This window comes from Kwoniella dejecticola, chromosome 2 (genome assembly GCF_000512565.2).
Source record: "Kwoniella dejecticola CBS 10117 chromosome 2, complete sequence".
NCBI lineage: Eukaryota > Fungi > Basidiomycota > Tremellomycetes > Tremellales > Cryptococcaceae > Kwoniella > Kwoniella dejecticola.
In genome coordinates, this window is record NC_089302.1 from 242,250 (window position 1) to 260,458 (window position 18,209).

An 18,209-nucleotide genomic window follows, 5' to 3' on the forward strand; every position below is an offset into this window, starting at 1 on the left:
GATGTCCGCGACGCATGCATCACGCTCAAATGACGATCCTCCATTGGTTGGCTTCCATATCTGACTTGTCCGTAATGAACACCGTCTCTCCTCCTATCTCATTCATTCTAGCCTCGATGTACTCGTCGTAACCATAAACTAGGGTGTCCGGCCGCTGCACGGTTTCCAGTGTGACTTCATCATCCTGCACGTCGAACACTTTAGCGATCTTAGTCGTCAACGCAGGTGAAAAGGTGTTTAGGTCTAGTTCCAGCTCCTAAAGGGTACCATCAACTTAGCTGAGACCCCTCTGACACCATAGGAAGACTTATATCTTACTTTGTACGTCAGGAGATCGCCTTCCTTCAAGTCAGACGCCCCACTGGCTGAAACCTTCGGTAAAGCGTCAAAATGGTTATCAACGATCTGCCATATATCTCGCTCAGGTGGCACTTCGTTCAACGCTCCTTCTTCATCTAATACGGCAATTTCCGCTTCCACATCCATGGATTCCGAATTCCCTTCAGCTGGCATCCCGTTGAGATGTTTCTGCTTCCTTCTAGGAGACACTGGTGCCCGTGGAAACTCCACAGAAGTGATGAACACGTTGGACGGCAAATCTGTGGTTTCGGACGGCGTGGGTATATGGACTTTGCCATTGGCCTTTGAGAAGGGCTCTTCGAATTCGTAAGGCAGGATAGGCGTATCTTGGAACGGTAGCGCGTCTTCGTATTGCTTTGGTGTTTGTGTAGTCTCGTCTGCGATTTGCACTTTTGCAGAGGTTACTGCAGGTGCTTGAGCTGCATCGGCCTCGCCGAAGATTGTCTTCGTCCCGATCTTATCCCTCATATTCATCATGAACCCCTTTTTCTTGTTGCGATTCGACATACTTCCAGGTACCGGTATCAATTGCTCGCCCAACGAAGTGGAAGTAATGCCTTCTAACACGCTTTCACTGGTCTGTGAGGTTCTCTGAGATATAGGATTCCCCTTTCCATCCTTTACTGAGCTTGTTAGCGCTTGTTTCTTGTATTTTTTCGCCAATTTACGACGAGCATTCCGGTTTTGCGTAGAGGGTTTACCTTGACCTGGCGGGGCTTTCGGCGGTTTATCAGTGCTACACTGGATTATCAGCACGACCTGTCTGTCGAAATCCACTCCCCGAATGACTTACGAGGACTTTTCCAGAACAGGGAAGGGATTTGAAGGTTCAGGCGAAGGAGCTGAAGAGATAGACGCAGTGCTTGAACTTGAAGAAGTTGATTTTGCAGAAGATGAGGACGAGTCTGAGCTGGATGCTGAGGAGGACGAGGATGCGGAGGATGACGAGGATGAGCTATCGGCCGAGGACGACGCCGATCTAGCTCGTCGGATGACTGATGCGACTGGTTTGGGAACGACGGATAATTGAGGAACATTGACAGTCGGCTCCGATCGACGCCCATCCGGCATATCCTTCCTCCCAGAAGACAGGCGCTGTTTCTTCTTGACGTCTCTACCTTCTTCTTCCCTTGCCGCGACGGACCGCCTTCTCTTGCTTTTCTCGTCTTTCACCTGGGGTTTCGAGCTCCCGGGAGCAAGCCTAACACTGTTCCGGAAATCAGAATGGGTCATATATTCACTTATGATGTAGAGCCTAGACTCACGAGACCACATCAGAACTTTCTATCACTCCAACGGTACTTCCAGCCAGAAGCTCGAACCCATCGATCTCCAATACCAGCTCTTTCGCTTTCGAAGCATGTTGCGAGACCGTCGAGAGGGAATCGATGATAGTCTTTTTCAGGTCATGTATCGTCTTGGTGTTTTCCGGAACGGGCAGAATTAGCTTGGAAGTTGAGAAAGGCGGTAAGAGGCTGAGCTTGACCCTCATCTTTTCTTGAGAGGCTAATCTTGCTACACCGAGATTGAGCTGCAAAAACAAGTTGAGTTGAATCAAGAACAACGCAAAGTGGAGGAGACAGTGGAAAATCACTAACATCCCACGCGGAAGAAGCGGCCATCACCGCCCTCCACCCATGCCAGTCAAAACACCCTACAGTACAGCCTACGTACGAGAACAATAACGTCAACTCACAGATCTGCTACAATTCCTCAAGTCGTCAAGCTTGATCAAAAGCACGAATCCGAAACACCTTCAAGTCCTATTCAGTAGCAGCGACCTCTCAGAATATATTTCGGGGTATGACAGGGGTCCCAAAGGATCCGAGAATCTACATGTGTTCGATGAACAAAAAGATTTTCCGTACGGCCTGCCTGCTGACAGATGGCTAACATGAGATCGTCAAACGTCTGACCCCTTCTTACACGAAACACAGTCAGACTCACAGGGCGTCTCATCATATTGAATGGACTTCTCCACGTGCTGTGTCAGATGCAACTCAGACATCTGAATGGTAGATGAAACGGTTTCTGATCGGCGATCGGAATAATTGCTTGTGTGTGTACTAAAGTCCTAATGATGTCTTGATCATCGAGCGAAGGTTGAAGTCTTCCATGATGTTAATCTCGGATTGGATGTTGAAGTGAAGGATGCTAAGAAGGTATAAGTATGCAGCATGTCGACGATCAAGATGGGTGGTCTCATTCACTTTCACACCAGACACAAACACAAACGAAAAACTCAACGAGCGAAACAGCCTATCTTACCTAAAAATCCAGCAATCCAATCACAATCAGACTTCATAAAGTACAAACGAGATGTCCATGTCAACTTCATCTTCAACTCATCCTTTCTTCGTTGACCAAACACCATACCTGCCCGTTGCCTCGTCATCGAAAAAGACAATCTACTCAAACATGACTTCACACTCAAACAAAAACTTCTACGCATGCTCCGCACACTACGGCGCACATGCAAGAACAAACTCTTCTACATCAGTCAACACTCTTGCATCCGATATTTCTATTTCTTCCAGCGCCTCCACATCAAGCATATCTTCCACCTCATCTTCGGCGTCATCCTCATTTTCGAGATCTACACCCATCGATCGAGAATGCTTGCGATGGATGCAACGAGAATCCGACTGTGACCACATATTCGGCTCGGTGACTAGTCGAGGAAACAGTCTGAGTGTAGAAGAGCGAGACGTCAGAAGAAGAGCTATGGAAGTGGAGGAAATGCAATCGGCATCGGTGGAGAGCGAAGAAGAATCGAGGAACAAGGCGATCAAAGCGGAAAGGAGGAAAGGAAAGGTTGGAAAATGGTTCTGAGTCACTTGGATCATGATCTCATACATATATCACATATATCTATCTGCATTACGAGCGTTGTACAGTCAGTATCTTCATCTTGGTCATGACACAAATGTGGCTTCTTCAGCATGAACATTACTTGTCTGCGGACGCGTCCAGCTAAGCCTTTGGGGTTTTTCGGGTCGACGTCGGCCGAATGTAAGGCACGACAGTCCGGCGGCACTCAAAAGGTTTAACTTTGGAATTGACTTTTGTTTTGGCGAGGTGAAATTTGGATTTTGACGTTGTCTTATTGGTCATCAGCCGTCTCGAGTCCTCCACTTGACTGAGTCAGAGTGAAAATAAATAAATCTGGTGTCGGCCGGTCCGAACTTCCTTGCTCGGCGACATTTTCCAGTTAGTCAGGTCTTTCAATCAATCAAGAAGACCTAATGCTCTCTATCCTCCTTCTTACTCTTGTTATAACGACAAAAGACTAAGCAGCAGTCAAGACCTCCGCTGATACAGCGAAAAGGACAATATAATTCAAGATGGCAGGGAACAGTACCGCCACTGAAGAAAAGCTTATAGGAGCCCAAGCCATGTCAAACGAGAATGATAGTCGGACGCCGTCGACTATCCCGGACCACAAGCAGTCTTTAGCAGAGGAGATAGCAGCTATGTCTCCCGCTGAATTTGAGCTGGCCGAGAAGAAGTTGTTGAAGAAGATCGATAGGAATCTCGTTCCGTGGATGACGTGAGTCCATTTGTCTTGCAGCACGCTTCGCGCGGAGACATTCCAAAGGATGCCTTTGGGATCGGGTCGGAGTACACAGGTCTGTGCGGAAGGAGGATTTGTAAGCTGACTATTCCTTGACTCGCAGTCTGCTCTTCACGATGTCGTTCTTGGACAGAATTAACATTGGTACTGCGAAATTAGCTGGACTGAATACGGATCTGAAATTGACCTCGCTGCAGTACAACACAGCTTCCATGAGTGAGTGAGGGCAACTCGTGCCTAAATGCCGATGATCGAGGACTGAGCTGATGGTCTGAATCACGCCAGTCTTCTTCGTCAGTTATGTGGCCGCAGAAGTTCCTTCAAATTTAGTGCTTAAGAAATTCAGACCTTCAAGATGGATCCCACTCATCATGATTGTCTGGTCGATATTCCAGACTACCAGTAAGCTAGTCTCCCGTAGCCGTCACAGATGCAGAGCCAAGCTAACGACTCGTGACTTACAGTGGGTCTGGTGACGAATTACCATCAATTACTCGCCCTTCGATTCTGCTTAGGTCTAGCTGAAAGTGGTCTGTTCCCGGGTATCTCGTTCTTCCTTACTGGGTGGTATAAGAGAAAAGAAGCCTCAAAGCGGATCTCTCTTTTCTTCGCTGGTGCTGTGTTAGCCGGGGCTTTTGGAGGTATCTTCGGATGTGAGTTCCCGTCTTTCGTCCAGACAGAATTCCAACGGACAACGCTGATCATGCCTCCGTTCAGACGCTCTTAGTCGGATGGACGGCGTAGGCGGAAAGGCAGGATGGTCATGGATTGTAAGCTAGCCCTCCGTCTCGTATGAATGGTCGCGATTGAGTTCTGACGGAGCATTGAACAGTTCATCATTGAAGGTCTTCTGTCTTTCGTGATCGGTATCGCCTCGATCTTCATGGTGCACGACTGGCCGGATCAAGCCAAGTTCCTCACTCCCCTGGAGAAGGAGATGGTCATCCTTAGATTGAAGGAGGATACTGGTATAATGCAAGAGGGTACTTTCAGCTGGAAAGTTATCAAGAAAGCCTTGAAAGATTGGAAGGTGCGTCCATAATCTCTTGCTCCAGGTTTGTAATGTTTAGCTAACGCTTGCTTCGCGCTCTCGGTAGACCCCCACTTTCATGTTGATGTACATCGGCTGTGCGGAGCCCATCTACAGGTGAGTCCTTCCGTCCGCCGCTCTGCTTTCGTGTTGCCCTGCCAATCTCCTTCCATCAATTCGCAGTCAATCCCTCTTCTCGCCTACGATCATTGCCGCCCTCGGTCGATTCACTACTGCCCAATCACTCCTCCTCAGTACACCCCGTGAGTCCCCAGCTAGCCAGTCAGATTGACAACATCCTTCATCCTATATCGCAGTGATTTGAGCTGAATCATCCTTGCTCGCAGCTTATGTGCTCGCTTTCATCACTACCATGACCACCGCCTACTTCTCCGATCGGACCGGTAAAAGAGGATTCTTCCTGATGTTCTGGTCGGCGATGGCAGCTATAGGATATTTACTGTTCTTGGTCATACCCATCAGATACCCAGTGAGTTCAACTTTCTCTTCTCATCCTAATTGTGGTTGTTGCATTTGCAAAACTACTTTCTGCTGACAGCCCGAGCTTTTTAGGGAGGTTTATACTTCGCCGTCTTCCTGACGACATGCTCGATTGCTCCTTGCATAGCTACAGTCATTGTATGGTCAGGAAACACATTCGGCAACCACTGTAAGTCGTTCGGTCCATTTCTGTTTCTCCTTGTGGCGTGGCGCAGGAATTGACGAGCGAGTTGGGGTACAGACAAGAAAGCGACTTCTATGGGATTGATCTTCTCCCTCGGTAATTCCGGAGGAATCATCTCGTCCCAAGTGTACAGGGGTAAAGACTCGCCCCGATTCCTCGTTGGTCAAGGGGTGACATTCGGGTTCTCCTGTATATGCTTCATCACAGCTTGCATAATGTACTTCGGTTTACGACGCGAGAACCGAAGGCGAGAAGCTCAATATGGTCCGGCGCCCGGACCTGGGGAAGTGAATGATTGGGCTTCGGAGGAAGGGAAGAAACGATGGGGCTTAGATGGGCTGAGTAGGGAGGAGATTGTGGATCTGGGCGATGATCATCCGGCTCATAGATTTATCTTGTAATTGCCACTGGCCACTGGCCACTGGCAAAATTTACCTTAGACATCTAGATGGTTTCACTTTCACTTTACAGGAAAAAGGGGAAAAGGGGAAAACGGTTTTCATTCTTTTCTTGGTAGGATGATCAGTCATGCATACTCGTACATACTTGAATAGAGGGAAGTAGTACAGTACACAAACCAAACTGCCATGTGAAGTGCTAGCGAAGCTGCCGGGACAAATCCTGTAAGCAACCACCATCACGGACTCGTGTCGTGTCGCTAAAAGCCAATGCCAATGCGGGTGTCTCGCGACCAGTCGACGAGTTTGCGCTTCACCAGGCGGCGCGGCTCAGCACTCAAATTGGAGCTCGAGCTCGGACTCGGGCTAGGGCTGGGGCTGTTCTTGGTGTTCATGCTCCACCATCACCATGCAACCGAGAGGAGAGTAGCCTCTTCCCCCAAGGTTCCCCCAAGGCTTCCTCGAGGTATGGATCAGGGTTGATCACAGCGCCCAGACCTATCGAGGATCGAGGTCGAATGGCTGGCTGTAATCGCAATGACGCTGTTGGTTGGGCGTATTTCTCTTGGGATAGCTCTCTTGATGGGTTGCTCTTCAAAGGCCAAAGGCATGGCAGACAGTATGCTTCACATCCGTATAACACAGTAAGTAATGCGTAATGCGTAATGCGTAATGCGTAAGGCGTAGGGCGTCATTGATTGAAACGATGAGAATTAATGCCACAATACAACACTTCGACCTGACCCGCCCTGACCTGACCAGACCTGGCTTGACCTCAATGACCGTGCTTCGCCCGAAACCCATAAGGGTTCAGCACCTGCTGTGCTTACTTGAAGAAGTGAGTGTGATTTAACCTCACCGCAAATCACAGTCACAGTCACAGTCACAGTCACAGTCACAGTCACACAGCAGTACTGTATGAGGCACTGACTCGATATTATACCTTGCCAGTTCTACAAGTAAGAACCGTGAGTCTTTTCGACTGAATCTCGAACTGGTCTGTGAACATGCTACATGATATTACTACTACTGTACCGTCATCATCTATAAGTCATGATAAAAACCAAATGGTGCGAACCCTGAAGGCAAGTCATGTTGTCGAAACACTTTGAATTTGAGAATTTAGCTGTACAATGGAAAGGTATAAAGGAGGTAAGATTACTATATACGCGAATGGAACCTACAGAGTATTTATCGTACTCGCAATTTCTTCACTGGAAGTGAGAATGACTATCCAGCTATCCAGCTATCCAGCTATCCAGCTATCCAGCTATCCAGCTATCCAGCTATCCAGCTATCCAGCTATCCAGCTATCCAGCTATCCAGCTATCCAGCTATCCAGCTATCCAGCTATCCAGCTATCCAGCTATCCAGCTATCCAGCTATCCAGCTATCCAGCTATCCACTCGCAAGTTCCGCAATCAACTGACAAGCCATCTCCAAGAAATGGAACGGTCCGCTGACTCCACCTATACTCGATCCATTCTCTTTGTTCGGTAATCCAGATGATCTTGTAGGAGCCGCAGCCGGGGCCATACCAGTCGATGTCGATGTGGAATTGGAAGTGGTAGTGGTAGTGCAAGTGATTGTTGATCCGGTTTTACCTGATAACATCGAAGCGATTTCAATTCCATCAGGCCGCGATACGTCCGGAACATCTTTTTCTTTCTCAGTGACCATGTAATAACCCAAATTGCGGAAGTCGACAAGGTAATGTTGGTCGTCTACTCTGTAGAGCTGAAGATCCATTCGGACCTATCAAGCGAGAGCGAGTCAGCATGCACAGTCGAAATCGAGTTGAGCTTGGAAAGCCTTAAACATTCTGATCGGGTCAAGATGCACAGAGTGAAAAAAACAACAACAACCAAGGTACATAGAAATGCTAACTCACAATCACATCACCATACCTTGCCCTCGTCTCAACGTGATACAACCCACTAGCAATCTTCTCCTGCGCCATGATCTCTTTCTTCGTAGGCGGCTTTTTACCCATCACAGGTCTTTCGCCGTTATTCGCCTCAGCATGCTGTTCTAAAGCAGCTTCCACTTCTTCGGTATATCCTCCTGGTGGCGCACCACCGATTTCAGGTAACGCTATATCCTCTTTCAATTTCCATTGCATGCCCAACACGTTCAGTGTCTTGTATATCTCCAACATGACTTCCATAGGGGGCGATCTCGAGCGTATACCGAAATGCCATTTGGGCTTCGACATGCTCTTGCTCCTAGCTTGGTTCTGAGGCGGATCAGGGATTTGGCTTGCCAGTAAGGCTCGGGCAGCTTGTTCGGCCGCTTCTTGCTCTTTGGATTGGTCGGGCGGGGGGACTTCTGATACGGGGGTCGCTATTGCTGTTGAGGCACCGGACGACGATGGAGCTTAGCAAGTCCAAACATCAGCATGAGGGTTCTGTAGCGAGAAAAAGTGACTGGACTTACGAGTCATGTATCCTGGTAGACTGCTGTCAAGAACGTCAAAATGGGCGTTCGGTATATCCTGTATTTCAAGATCGACATCTTCATCTATATCTGGATGCTCATCTATACCATTCTGCGCAAAAGACGAGGGAGGCTGTGCGATGATACAAACATGAGCTCGTCAAATGCATAATTTTGGCACGTTCAACTTACAGGTATATCGGCATTCCAGGCAGGCGGCGAGGAAGCCATGAATTCTTCCATTGCCGACATATCTTCATCTTCCTCAAACCCATACGCTATATCAGATCCGCTAATCAGCCACAAGATCACCCGACATTGAATACAGGCATGACTCACAATCCTTCAAGATCCTCCTGTGATCTCTGACTAGCTGATATGCAACCTTCACCTGGTTATCGCCTTCCCTTTGTAACGCATCCCAGACCGTCGGCTCGGTGTACGTCGAGATCTTTTCCAAGAGCTCTTCCACTATATCCGGATCTATGATACCCAAATCTTCCGTGAATACCATCCCTTTCGCCTCCGCGACTTTCTTCGGATCAGCTTGACCCTCATTGATGAGCAACAGAGTTGTCATGTCGTCCATCGGTAAGGCGGGGTATCTGTCCATCTCAGGCAGCGGTTCTAGGTAACGGGGCAAGTTCTCTTGGAAGAATGGCATTTGTCGAATCTCAGCTATTGTCGCGCGTTTCAATGGATCGACTTCTAACATCCTTTTCAAGAGATGTCGAGCGGGTTCAGATACGTGCGATGGGATATGGAAGACACCATCTTGACAGATTCGTCAGCTTGGCCTGCTCAACGTAGATTTCGTTGATAGGGACTGCGACTCACTTTCTATCTTCTTGAATAGAGTGGGAATATGTTCATCGTCGAATGGTAATTTACCACAAAGCAAGACATACATGATCACTCCAGCTGACCAAACATCGATCTCTGGACCAGAATATAGCCTGCCAAGAAGGCGAAGTTAGTGCGATACTCGTCTCCTGAAGCTGCATGAAGTCGAATCAACATACTTTCCGGATATAACCTCTGGAGCAGCATAGTTCGGACTCCCGCAACTTGTCTTTAGGAAATCGCCGTCCGTCATCAGATTCGATAAACCGAAATCACCGATCTTGATATTCCTCCTTGAGTCAAGGAAGAGGCTGGGTCGAATGGCTTTCTTCAGCAATGCTTCTCGGTCAATGAAAGTAGACAAAAGGAAAGCGACAGGGTACTCACTTCTCTGGTTTCAAATCCCTATGAACGATATGATGCCTATGACAGTATTCTATAGCTGAGATCATCTGTTGGAAGAACCTTCTTGCTTCCTCTTCGGTCATCTGTACGTACAAGTCCCATAAGCTTTACCCTTTGATCAGTATGAGAACAGCAACGCAAGCTTACCCCATGTTTGCCCTTAGCTACGATATAGTTGAACAATTCTTCTCCTGCATATTCCATTACCATGATAACGTCTGTTGGTGTCGTGATCACTTCGTACCTGTATTTGCAATTAAAGTCAGCCCATTGAGAGGTGCCAAACAGAGGGGAGCAACAGATGAGCAGGACAGAACTTCACTTACAGCTTAATGATATGCGGGTGTCGTAGCACTTTCAAATACTGGATCTCTCTCTTGACTCTAGCATTCATATCCGGAGTCGTTATCTTTGCTCGATTGATCAACTTCAGAGCGACTTGATGTCCTGTTATAGCATGTGTGGCCACTGCATTATAGGCACATGAAAGGTGAGTCAGTACTACTCAGATCACGATGTTTGGAGATGATTGTCACGCTTGATGAAGGGTTAGATAAGCTGGAGATGATGGTGACTTGACTTACATTTGACTTTACCGAAACTACCTGTTCCCAGCGTCCTCTCTATTATGTATTGCCCCACTCTAGGCTTCTGACGAGGCACGCTCTGCTGTTGTTGATATTGACCATGGCCCATGGATTGGTTCATCGAGTTGTGTCGCCTGCCACTTGCTCCTGCCGGCGCAGGGGGAGCTGGACGAGTTGCCATGATTGCCGTTGAGGGTCTTATCTACGCATCTACTGATCTACTGAAACCGGGTAGGTGGTTGTCGATGTCCAAGACAGGGGCAACTTCGGAGTCGGCGATAGGTTGTGTAATACAGCAGCTGTGGGATCAGTCTCCGATCTTGAAGTAGTATGTATGTTGATGGGATGTGAACGATGGGAATGTATGGGATTACGCGATGACAAGGCCGTTTAGTTATCTTGCAGCCAGCAGCATAAAGGATAAAGGATAAGGGGGGCCTAGCATAACGCGGGGCATGAATCTATCAACAATTGCCTGATATAGTAATTTACACATACTCGGGCGGCACTTGGTTGACCCCGGAATCACCACCATAGCCTACCCTGGTTTCACATCACTCACAAGCACTTTACACCTTTGTCATCGTCAACATCCTCCCTAGCATAGTCAAGACCATCTTCAGTGAGTAGATGTCAACGCCACTCATACAGAATTCAGAACAAATAGCATCTTTCCACAAGTTTATCGCGACGTTATCATCAACAAGCATCCTGATTCGTAAATAACTCATCCGCAACCACCCTATTTGTGTCATCATAGATAACCCTCTTTTCAGTGTACAGTGGTAATCCAAGTGACACGCGACAATCTCGCTGGATAGGACAGACGGATAGACGATCAGCACGAGAAAGTGGAACATTGTAGTATCATATAGTATCATATTCTGATCCCATAACATACCATAGAACACGACACACTTCGCTTAGACACAATCACAATCTTATCAGCAACACTCATACAACATGGGAAATACACCCTCATCACATCAACATGGTCAAGCATCACCCCATCACCGTCATCCAGATGACGAATCCTCCTCTTCTTCTTCCCACCACCAACATCATCACCATCACCGACATCCTAATCTGAAACTACCTATGCCCTCACGCCCCACGCACATCTCACCCCAATCATCCAACCCGACATCTCCTTCAGGCGGTCGGAGCGGCTCGCCTCGACGTCGCAAATCACTCGAACTTCCCGACCTCAACAAACTCTCCTTCACTCCTTCAGCCCTTACCCCCGCAGCTCCCGTGCCCACTACACATACGCATACATCGCATCATCTCGCCCCTTCCACCTCAGCCATAACTTCATCCAAGACCTCCCCCCAATCATCCGTACACGGAAGCGCACAACCTGGTCCTCCGGCCGCAGGGGCGTCAGCACCGGGACCAACGAAAAGATGGCAACATACCCTAGGTGGAAGGGCTTCACCTCTGACTAATGCCAACGCCCTCGGAGCAATGTCAAAATTGGATAACAATGTCAATGTTTCAGTTTCTGCACCTCCGAGATCAGCTCCGATAGCTATGCCAAATACGAATATCCAACATCGAGATCGAGAAGCGAACGACTCCAATCCGTATTTCCCCACTACAGCAGCCCAAGATGCCGCAGCGGCTAAATCGATTCCCATACCTATACCAGGGAAAGATCTCCCCTTACCCGCTCCATCAGGATCGAGTAGACCTACCGGATTGTCCCCTCCTCCGCCCACAAAGGCTCCCACACCCCTACCGCCAAATGCCGGAGCTACAACTGCTGCAGCGGGGGAGCAGCCGCTGCAACCTGTAGACGATGGGATGGTGAATGTCCCTGTGCATTGGACCGGGGGAGGAAAGACGGTCTATGTGACTGGTAATTTTGCTGATAATTGGAAAGGCAGGATCAAGCTACATCGAAGGTGAGTGAGATTACATTTTCCCCCCTTATCCGGATACGTCACCAATTTCCCTCTGCCTCATCTTCATTCTTACCTCTGAACGACGTAGCTAACTTGGTGCTTCTAATCAGTACCCACGACTTCAACACCATCCTTCGACTCCCGCCGGGCCAATACAGACTCAAATTCATAGTCGACGACTCGTGGCGATGTTCAAAGCAGATCTCGACTGCTGTGGATGATGACGGTACCTTGGTCAATTGGATCGAGGTAGAGACGCCTAAAACAGAGGAAGAGATGCGAGCCGAGTGGGCTATGGATGCCAAACCAGCTGTCAAGGAGGAAAATGGTGAGTCCTTAATTATCTTCACAACGCTCGTTGCTTTCCCGAGTTGGGCGTGCAGCTGATCGAGTATATTCAACGTAGTCGACGAATCAGCATGGACTACAACAATACCACCCGCTTTAACGCTATATCAATATATCGAAGAACTACCCACCCATTTCTCTCCGGAGGAATACAGTTCTTTCCTAAAATCAGTACCCTATCTACCGAACGTCCCTCCCCCACCGACTTTGCCTAGGATACTGGATAAAGTGATCGTTAATAACGATAGTAAGAGATTATGGGATTCGCATGACCCGTCGATGGCCCAGCAGACCGGATATTCCGCCCCAGCGACTCTGGACGATAATTCTATACTGGCTGTGCCGAATCATGTGGTGCTCAATCATCTGACGGCGAGTGCTATAAGGAATGGAACGTTGGGTGTGGGGACTACTACTAGATACAGGAAGAAGGTGGGTTGGGTCATTTTCCTTGCCCCTGTCACTGTCGCTGTCCCTGTCACTTTCACTGGACACAACGAGTTCTCAATCGGAGCTGGATCTGTTATGCTGATTTGTGCTATGTGCTGTGTGATACGCTGCAGTACATCACGACGATGTTCTTCAAACCGACTCTAGCGGATATGCCGGGCACTCAATCTGTGACTGAGAACCCATCGCAAATACCGTCGGAATCGATCTCTCAAGCTCAATCTGTGCAATAGCAGGGCACGACAATGCCTCCTAGCTTCTGGCTGTAATTGAGAAATATTCAAAGACATATAGAGGATTATGAGTTTACGCTATACTCGTACTGAGGCTTTGACATGTCATGGTGATACTTAGATAGAGATAGTCAGTCTTAACCATGTAGCCTTTCCTCAATTCAACGCATAGAACGACTAGTTGATTTGAGCGTTGAGCGTGCCTTCCTGTTCATGATATCCTATTCCGAGTGACCAATGGTCGTTGTGCATGGAATGAACTACTATATTAGTATTTAGATGTGTATGTATATATGTAGTGCTATTTGTTCTATTGGGTTTATTCGGATGATGTCCGGTGATTCGGTGAGATGATAGCCGGTGAGGTTTATATGGTGACGGTGATTCCGGTTGAAAGGGAGAGAGTAAAACCGGAGGAATGTCATTGGACTCGTCACTCGGCCTCGGACTATAGGAGTAGACGACGGACATTATGAGGGAAGAGTGGGGAGGTCGTTCTTCTTCTCTTCCATTATCATCTATATGTACTTCCAACGCAACATCGATATCGGCAGGGAGACATAATCTTAGTCACTTCTTTCGAAGACCATCACACTCCAATATACAGCCTCAACCTCAGCCTCAGCCTTAACTCAGTCTCAGTCTCAGCGAAAGCCAAAGTCAAAGCTACACTTCCCGAATACGACACTTCATTCCCCACTTCCACTTTCATCTCACTCACCACCCCCCGACAACCCGACGATCCAACACCAACACAATATGTCAAACGACGCTCTTCCCTCCCAAACCACCCTTACCAAACCCCCTTCCATCCCTCATCCTCAAGCCCAACGATCCAAGTCTTCCGCATTACTCACTCCGGATTTACCCAAATTACCCATTCCGCCACTGAAAGACAGTCTGAGCAGGTACCTCCGCGCATTGGAGGGTCTTCAAACTCCAGAGGAGCATGAACGCACAAAAGAGGTAGTCGAGGAGTTCTTGATACCTGGAGGAGAGGGGGAGAGGTGGCAATCTAAGTTGGAGGAATATGCGAGGACGCAGGATAGTTATATAGAGGAATTCTGGTGTGAGTCAGTCATCCATCCAGCCGAGACACTGAGATCTTGAGTATTATGATTACAACGATCGGACAGAATGATTTCAATCTGAGTTGTGGAGTTTACTAATTCGTGAATTGTGCGATCTGCCATCTGGGTCATAGACGAGAGCTATTTGTCGCATTCAGATTCAGTGGTTCTAAGCCTGGTCAGTCATACTCTGCCTTAACAAGCTGAAGCGTGCCGCTGTCGTACTGACGGAGGTGAATCTTGTACATGTAGAACCCCTTCTTCGTACTTTCGTGAGCTTGTTCAACGAAGTAGCTCTCAGTCCAAACCCCGGAATCGCATTCCAAGCCATGTAGCTGACCAAGGTCTCCACCTGACAACATCAGATCCGACGTCACGCCCCGAAGTGATCCCCAACTATCCCGAGCAGCTTCTCTGATCTTATCCTCCCTTTCATTCATCCACGATCTGCGTAATGGATATCTACAAGCGGACACAGTGAGAGGTACGCCGCTGGACATGAGTCAATATGGCAGACTCTTTGGAGCTTGTCGAGTGCCTACTGATGTCAGTCCTTTTTACATCTCATATTCGTCACCCTTCCATATGGCACCAAACGCTGCTGACCCATTGTCGGTCACTTTCTTGTCGTAGCGCGGCTGTAGGATGGAAGTCCATGAGGAGAGTAAACATATCGTAGTGCTTCGAAGAGGTCAATTCTGTAAGTGTGCAGCACCAAAACGGATTGTCTATCATAGGCAAATGTCCGCATGAGACTAAAAAGATAGCTGATTCCTGATTTTGCATATAAGATTGGTTCGACTGTCTCGATTCGAAAAATCGACCTATATTCACTGACCGGGAGATCCTGAGTAATCTGGAAGCTATAGTCAAAGACGCAGATAAGACGCCTGTACAATCTGTAAGTTAAGCTTCTTGTGATCTCCCCTCATTATCCATGAGACTAATAGCCTCGCGAGACTTGAGGCCCTTGTCATTGATGGACCCTTGGATTTGGTTTGATAGGTCGCAGCCAACTCAGTAGGGATACTAAGTACCGAATCGCGCAAAATCTGGTCTCATCTTCGAGCGGAATTGATCAAATCCAACAAACTGAACGCTTCCTGTTTGTCCGTCGTCGAGTCTGCCCTCTTCGTTGTCTGCCTCGATGATGCGGGACCGGAAGATCTGGCCGAGCTGTGCGGGAATTTCCTCTGTGGTGGGTATAAGCTCGAAGGAGGGGTACAAACTGGAACATGTACGAATAGATGGTATGATAAAGTAAGTGGACGACCTGTTTACAGAGCAGTCAACATTGGCTGATTCGGTTGAATCGAATGTGTGTCGACACAGTTACAAATTATCGTTTGCTCGAATGGAGAAGCTGGTATCAATTTCGAACATACTGGTGTGGACGGTCATACTGTCCTAAGGTATGCTGCGGACGTATATACTGAATTGGTCTTGCTGTTTGCCAAGGTACGTGTACCCTCCATGTATGTCAAAGACATACCGTTCATGGGTTGGTGCTGATTAATGGAGCGATATGATAGACTATCAACCCCTCAACACCCTCCCTGTTTAAATCCAAACAATCACCATTCTGCAAATCAGCCAAGAATCCACCCAAGGAAGAAGACGGAGAAGAAGACTTCGAATTCCAACCTAAGAAACTTGAATGGCGTCTCACCCCTGACTTGTTAGCTGGTATACGATACGCCGAAACTAGGATAAGCGATTTGATCTGTCAGAACGATAGTCAAGCGTTGGAATTTAAGGGGTACGGAGGTAATTTCATCAAGAGACATGGATTCAGTCCGGATGCATTCGTGCAGATGGCTCTTCAAGCTGCGTATTACGGTCTGTATGGTGAGTCCTTTCCGTTTAACCCGTGCCCGACATATCCGCTCTTAGTAGATCGAATTGGGCTGATGTTGGGGGATTACACTGCAGGTCGAGTGGAAAGTACTTACGAGCCAGCTATGACGAAAGCTTTCCTGCATGGACGGACGGAAGCTATACGTACGGTTCAGCCGGAATCAGTGGCGTTTGTCAAGGTGAGCGATCCAGATCTGACGTTACTCTGAACCTTCGTCTGGAACACCGGTTTATACTGATTTCACTTGGTTGACATATAGGCATTCTGCTCGGATCACGCATCGGTCCATGAAAAGATCGAGACGCTGAGAACAGCATGCAAGAAACATACGCAATTGACGAAGGAATGCAGTCAAGGTCTAGGTCAAGACAGGTGAGTAATTTTTTTGTGGCGCCTTCACCATATCAAACGTTACTTAGCTAATATCGAGATGATACCGGACCGGATCAGACATCTATACGCAATGTACTCTTTGATTCAAAGGGATATTCAGGCGTATCACGCATCAAGAGCACGAGGTAGCTCAGCGACCAACGGAGTAAGCGGTAAATACAACACCAATGGCAGTGGGACCAACGGGGATAGTACGGGAAGGATCTCTCCAAACAGTCAATCAGCAATAATTTTCTCACCACAAACTCACACCTCAGTTCTGAGTGGCGAGGGAAATGGCAGTGTGAATGGTGATTCTATCCCTGCACCAGATCAGAAACCTAGAGTTCCCGCGCTGTTCAAGGACCCAGGATACAATCTCTTAGGAACGAGTGTGTTGTCAACTTCGAATTGTGGCAATCCGGCTCTGAGGTTGTTTGGGTTCGGGCCTGTCACTCCGGAGGGCTACGGCATAGGTGAGTCATCGACTTCGCTTTGTCCGTTTGCCCATTTCTTTATTTTCTTGATATCGGGCATTTTGTAGAGAAGCGAATTATAGACTGTTTTATCTCGTTTTCTCTCGTTATCTTAAGGCTTATCTTGGGGAAACCATTATTGACCATGACGATATCACTCACTCACGTATGGCTTCGTGGCTTTCAGGGTATATCATCAAAGACGAAGGAATCTCAATTTGCATGTCCTCGAAACACCTCCAGACCCGCCGATTACTCCAGACGCTCCAAGCGTACTTGGTGGAAGTGCAGAAGATGTTGATCCAATTGTGGAAAGAGGCGAACGAGCGTCCCGAGGCGTTCATGGATCATACGGGAGTAATGCGGGACGCTAGGACAGGTAAGAAAGTGGAGATGGATGGTGATGAAGATGAAAAAGAAGATGAGTTGTGTGAGTTACCACGAATCCACCCTAACTCTGTTCTCTTTGTTTTTTTTTTGTGTTCTCCCTCCTCCCGCTCAACTGATTTCTGATATATTGATATATTGCTGTTTTGCTTTTGTGCTTTTGTGCTTTTGTGCTTTTGTGCTTTTGTGCTTTTGTGCTTTTGTGCTTTTGTGCTTTTGTGACGACTTGTGCTGACTTCAAGGTCTAGTGGGCGGATTCGGATTCTTCGATGTGGGTGTACAAGCTGCCTTACCTCAAGCAAGGAGGAGGAGACCTACTGTTGGTGAGTTGTTTAGCCTTCACATATCTTGTATTATCTCACAGGGTGAAAGAATGAAGCTGACTGTGCTATTTATTCAGGTAAACAATTGGTGATTGCAGAATACTAGCGCGGATCGAGGGCGGATCCAGTGATCATCATGATAACAACGCGCATCTTTTCAGGAGTAGCATGTTCTGCGGTGTAGAGCAGAAGGATGCTCAATTGTAGGTGTAAGTCAGAATCTGGTTAAGCAAACACGAGGAATACGTCGAGAATCGTATGTAAGATACCTGTCATCGGAATATCAGGCATTGGATGTATTTGCAAAGCGCCAAACTTGTAACGGAAAGGTAATTGCGGGGGGCGTGGTACATTTGTATGAATTATGCATAGTATTGATTGACATCGACTTGAGTCGCTTTTGACATGTCTTCTTCACCTTCCGGCATTACAGCCCGCACATATAGCAACACAGTACATCTAGCACC

At 47.8% G+C, this 18,209-nt stretch overlaps 6 protein-coding genes across 6 annotated transcripts; 4 read left to right on the forward strand and 2 right to left on the reverse strand.

The window, feature by feature from the left end:
• Nucleotides 1-25: 25 nt before the first annotated feature.
• Nucleotides 26-1,852, reverse strand: I303_101546 (uncharacterized protein; the record flags this gene model as incomplete). Its single annotated transcript, XM_018405664.1, has 4 exons — nucleotides 26-256; nucleotides 319-1,096; nucleotides 1,154-1,567; nucleotides 1,626-1,852. The coding sequence occupies 4 exons, from the start codon at nucleotides 1,850-1,852 to the stop codon at nucleotides 26-28; spliced, it is 1,650 nt and encodes a 549-aa protein (XP_018265945.1).
• Nucleotides 1,853-2,778: 926 nt separating this feature from the next.
• On the forward strand, nucleotides 2,779-3,192 carry I303_101547 (uncharacterized protein; the record flags this gene model as incomplete). Its single annotated transcript, XM_018405663.1, has 1 exon — nucleotides 2,779-3,192. One exon carries the CDS (start codon nucleotides 2,779-2,781, stop codon nucleotides 3,190-3,192), a length of 414 nt encoding a protein of 137 aa, XP_018265944.1.
• Nucleotides 3,193-3,704: 512 nt separating this feature from the next.
• Nucleotides 3,705-6,050, forward strand: I303_101548 (uncharacterized protein; the record flags this gene model as incomplete). The annotated part of the gene is made up of 11 exons (XM_018405662.1): nucleotides 3,705-3,910; nucleotides 4,038-4,150; nucleotides 4,220-4,336; nucleotides 4,399-4,587; nucleotides 4,652-4,704; nucleotides 4,767-4,964; nucleotides 5,032-5,081; nucleotides 5,148-5,227; nucleotides 5,312-5,454; nucleotides 5,538-5,634; nucleotides 5,707-6,050. 11 exons carry the CDS (start codon nucleotides 3,705-3,707, stop codon nucleotides 6,048-6,050), a joined length of 1,590 nt encoding a protein of 529 aa, XP_018265943.1.
• Nucleotides 6,051-7,445: 1,395 nt separating this feature from the next.
• Nucleotides 7,446-10,499, reverse strand: I303_101549 (uncharacterized protein; the record flags this gene model as incomplete). The annotated part of the gene is made up of 11 exons (XM_018405661.1): nucleotides 7,446-7,802; nucleotides 7,939-8,423; nucleotides 8,484-8,616; nucleotides 8,676-8,761; nucleotides 8,823-9,257; nucleotides 9,321-9,439; nucleotides 9,506-9,637; nucleotides 9,714-9,814; nucleotides 9,879-9,975; nucleotides 10,058-10,199; nucleotides 10,316-10,499. 11 exons carry the CDS (start codon nucleotides 10,497-10,499, stop codon nucleotides 7,446-7,448), a joined length of 2,271 nt encoding a protein of 756 aa, XP_018265942.1.
• Nucleotides 10,500-11,281: 782 nt separating this feature from the next.
• Nucleotides 11,282-13,256, forward strand: I303_101550 (uncharacterized protein; the record flags this gene model as incomplete). The annotated part of the gene is made up of 4 exons (XM_018405660.1): nucleotides 11,282-12,225; nucleotides 12,336-12,553; nucleotides 12,632-13,005; nucleotides 13,137-13,256. 4 exons carry the CDS (start codon nucleotides 11,282-11,284, stop codon nucleotides 13,254-13,256), a joined length of 1,656 nt encoding a protein of 551 aa, XP_018265941.1.
• Nucleotides 13,257-14,015: 759 nt separating this feature from the next.
• Nucleotides 14,016-17,848, forward strand: I303_101551 (uncharacterized protein; the record flags this gene model as incomplete). The annotated part of the gene is made up of 15 exons (XM_065968365.1): nucleotides 14,016-14,325; nucleotides 14,461-14,504; nucleotides 14,579-14,598; nucleotides 14,692-14,872; nucleotides 14,960-15,026; nucleotides 15,118-15,227; nucleotides 15,332-15,586; nucleotides 15,659-15,784; nucleotides 15,859-16,174; nucleotides 16,259-16,362; nucleotides 16,444-16,556; nucleotides 16,635-17,032; nucleotides 17,220-17,462; nucleotides 17,668-17,742; nucleotides 17,820-17,848. The coding sequence occupies 15 exons, from the start codon at nucleotides 14,016-14,018 to the stop codon at nucleotides 17,846-17,848; spliced, it is 2,391 nt and encodes a 796-aa protein (XP_065824437.1).
• Nucleotides 17,849-18,209: the final 361 nt, after the last annotated feature.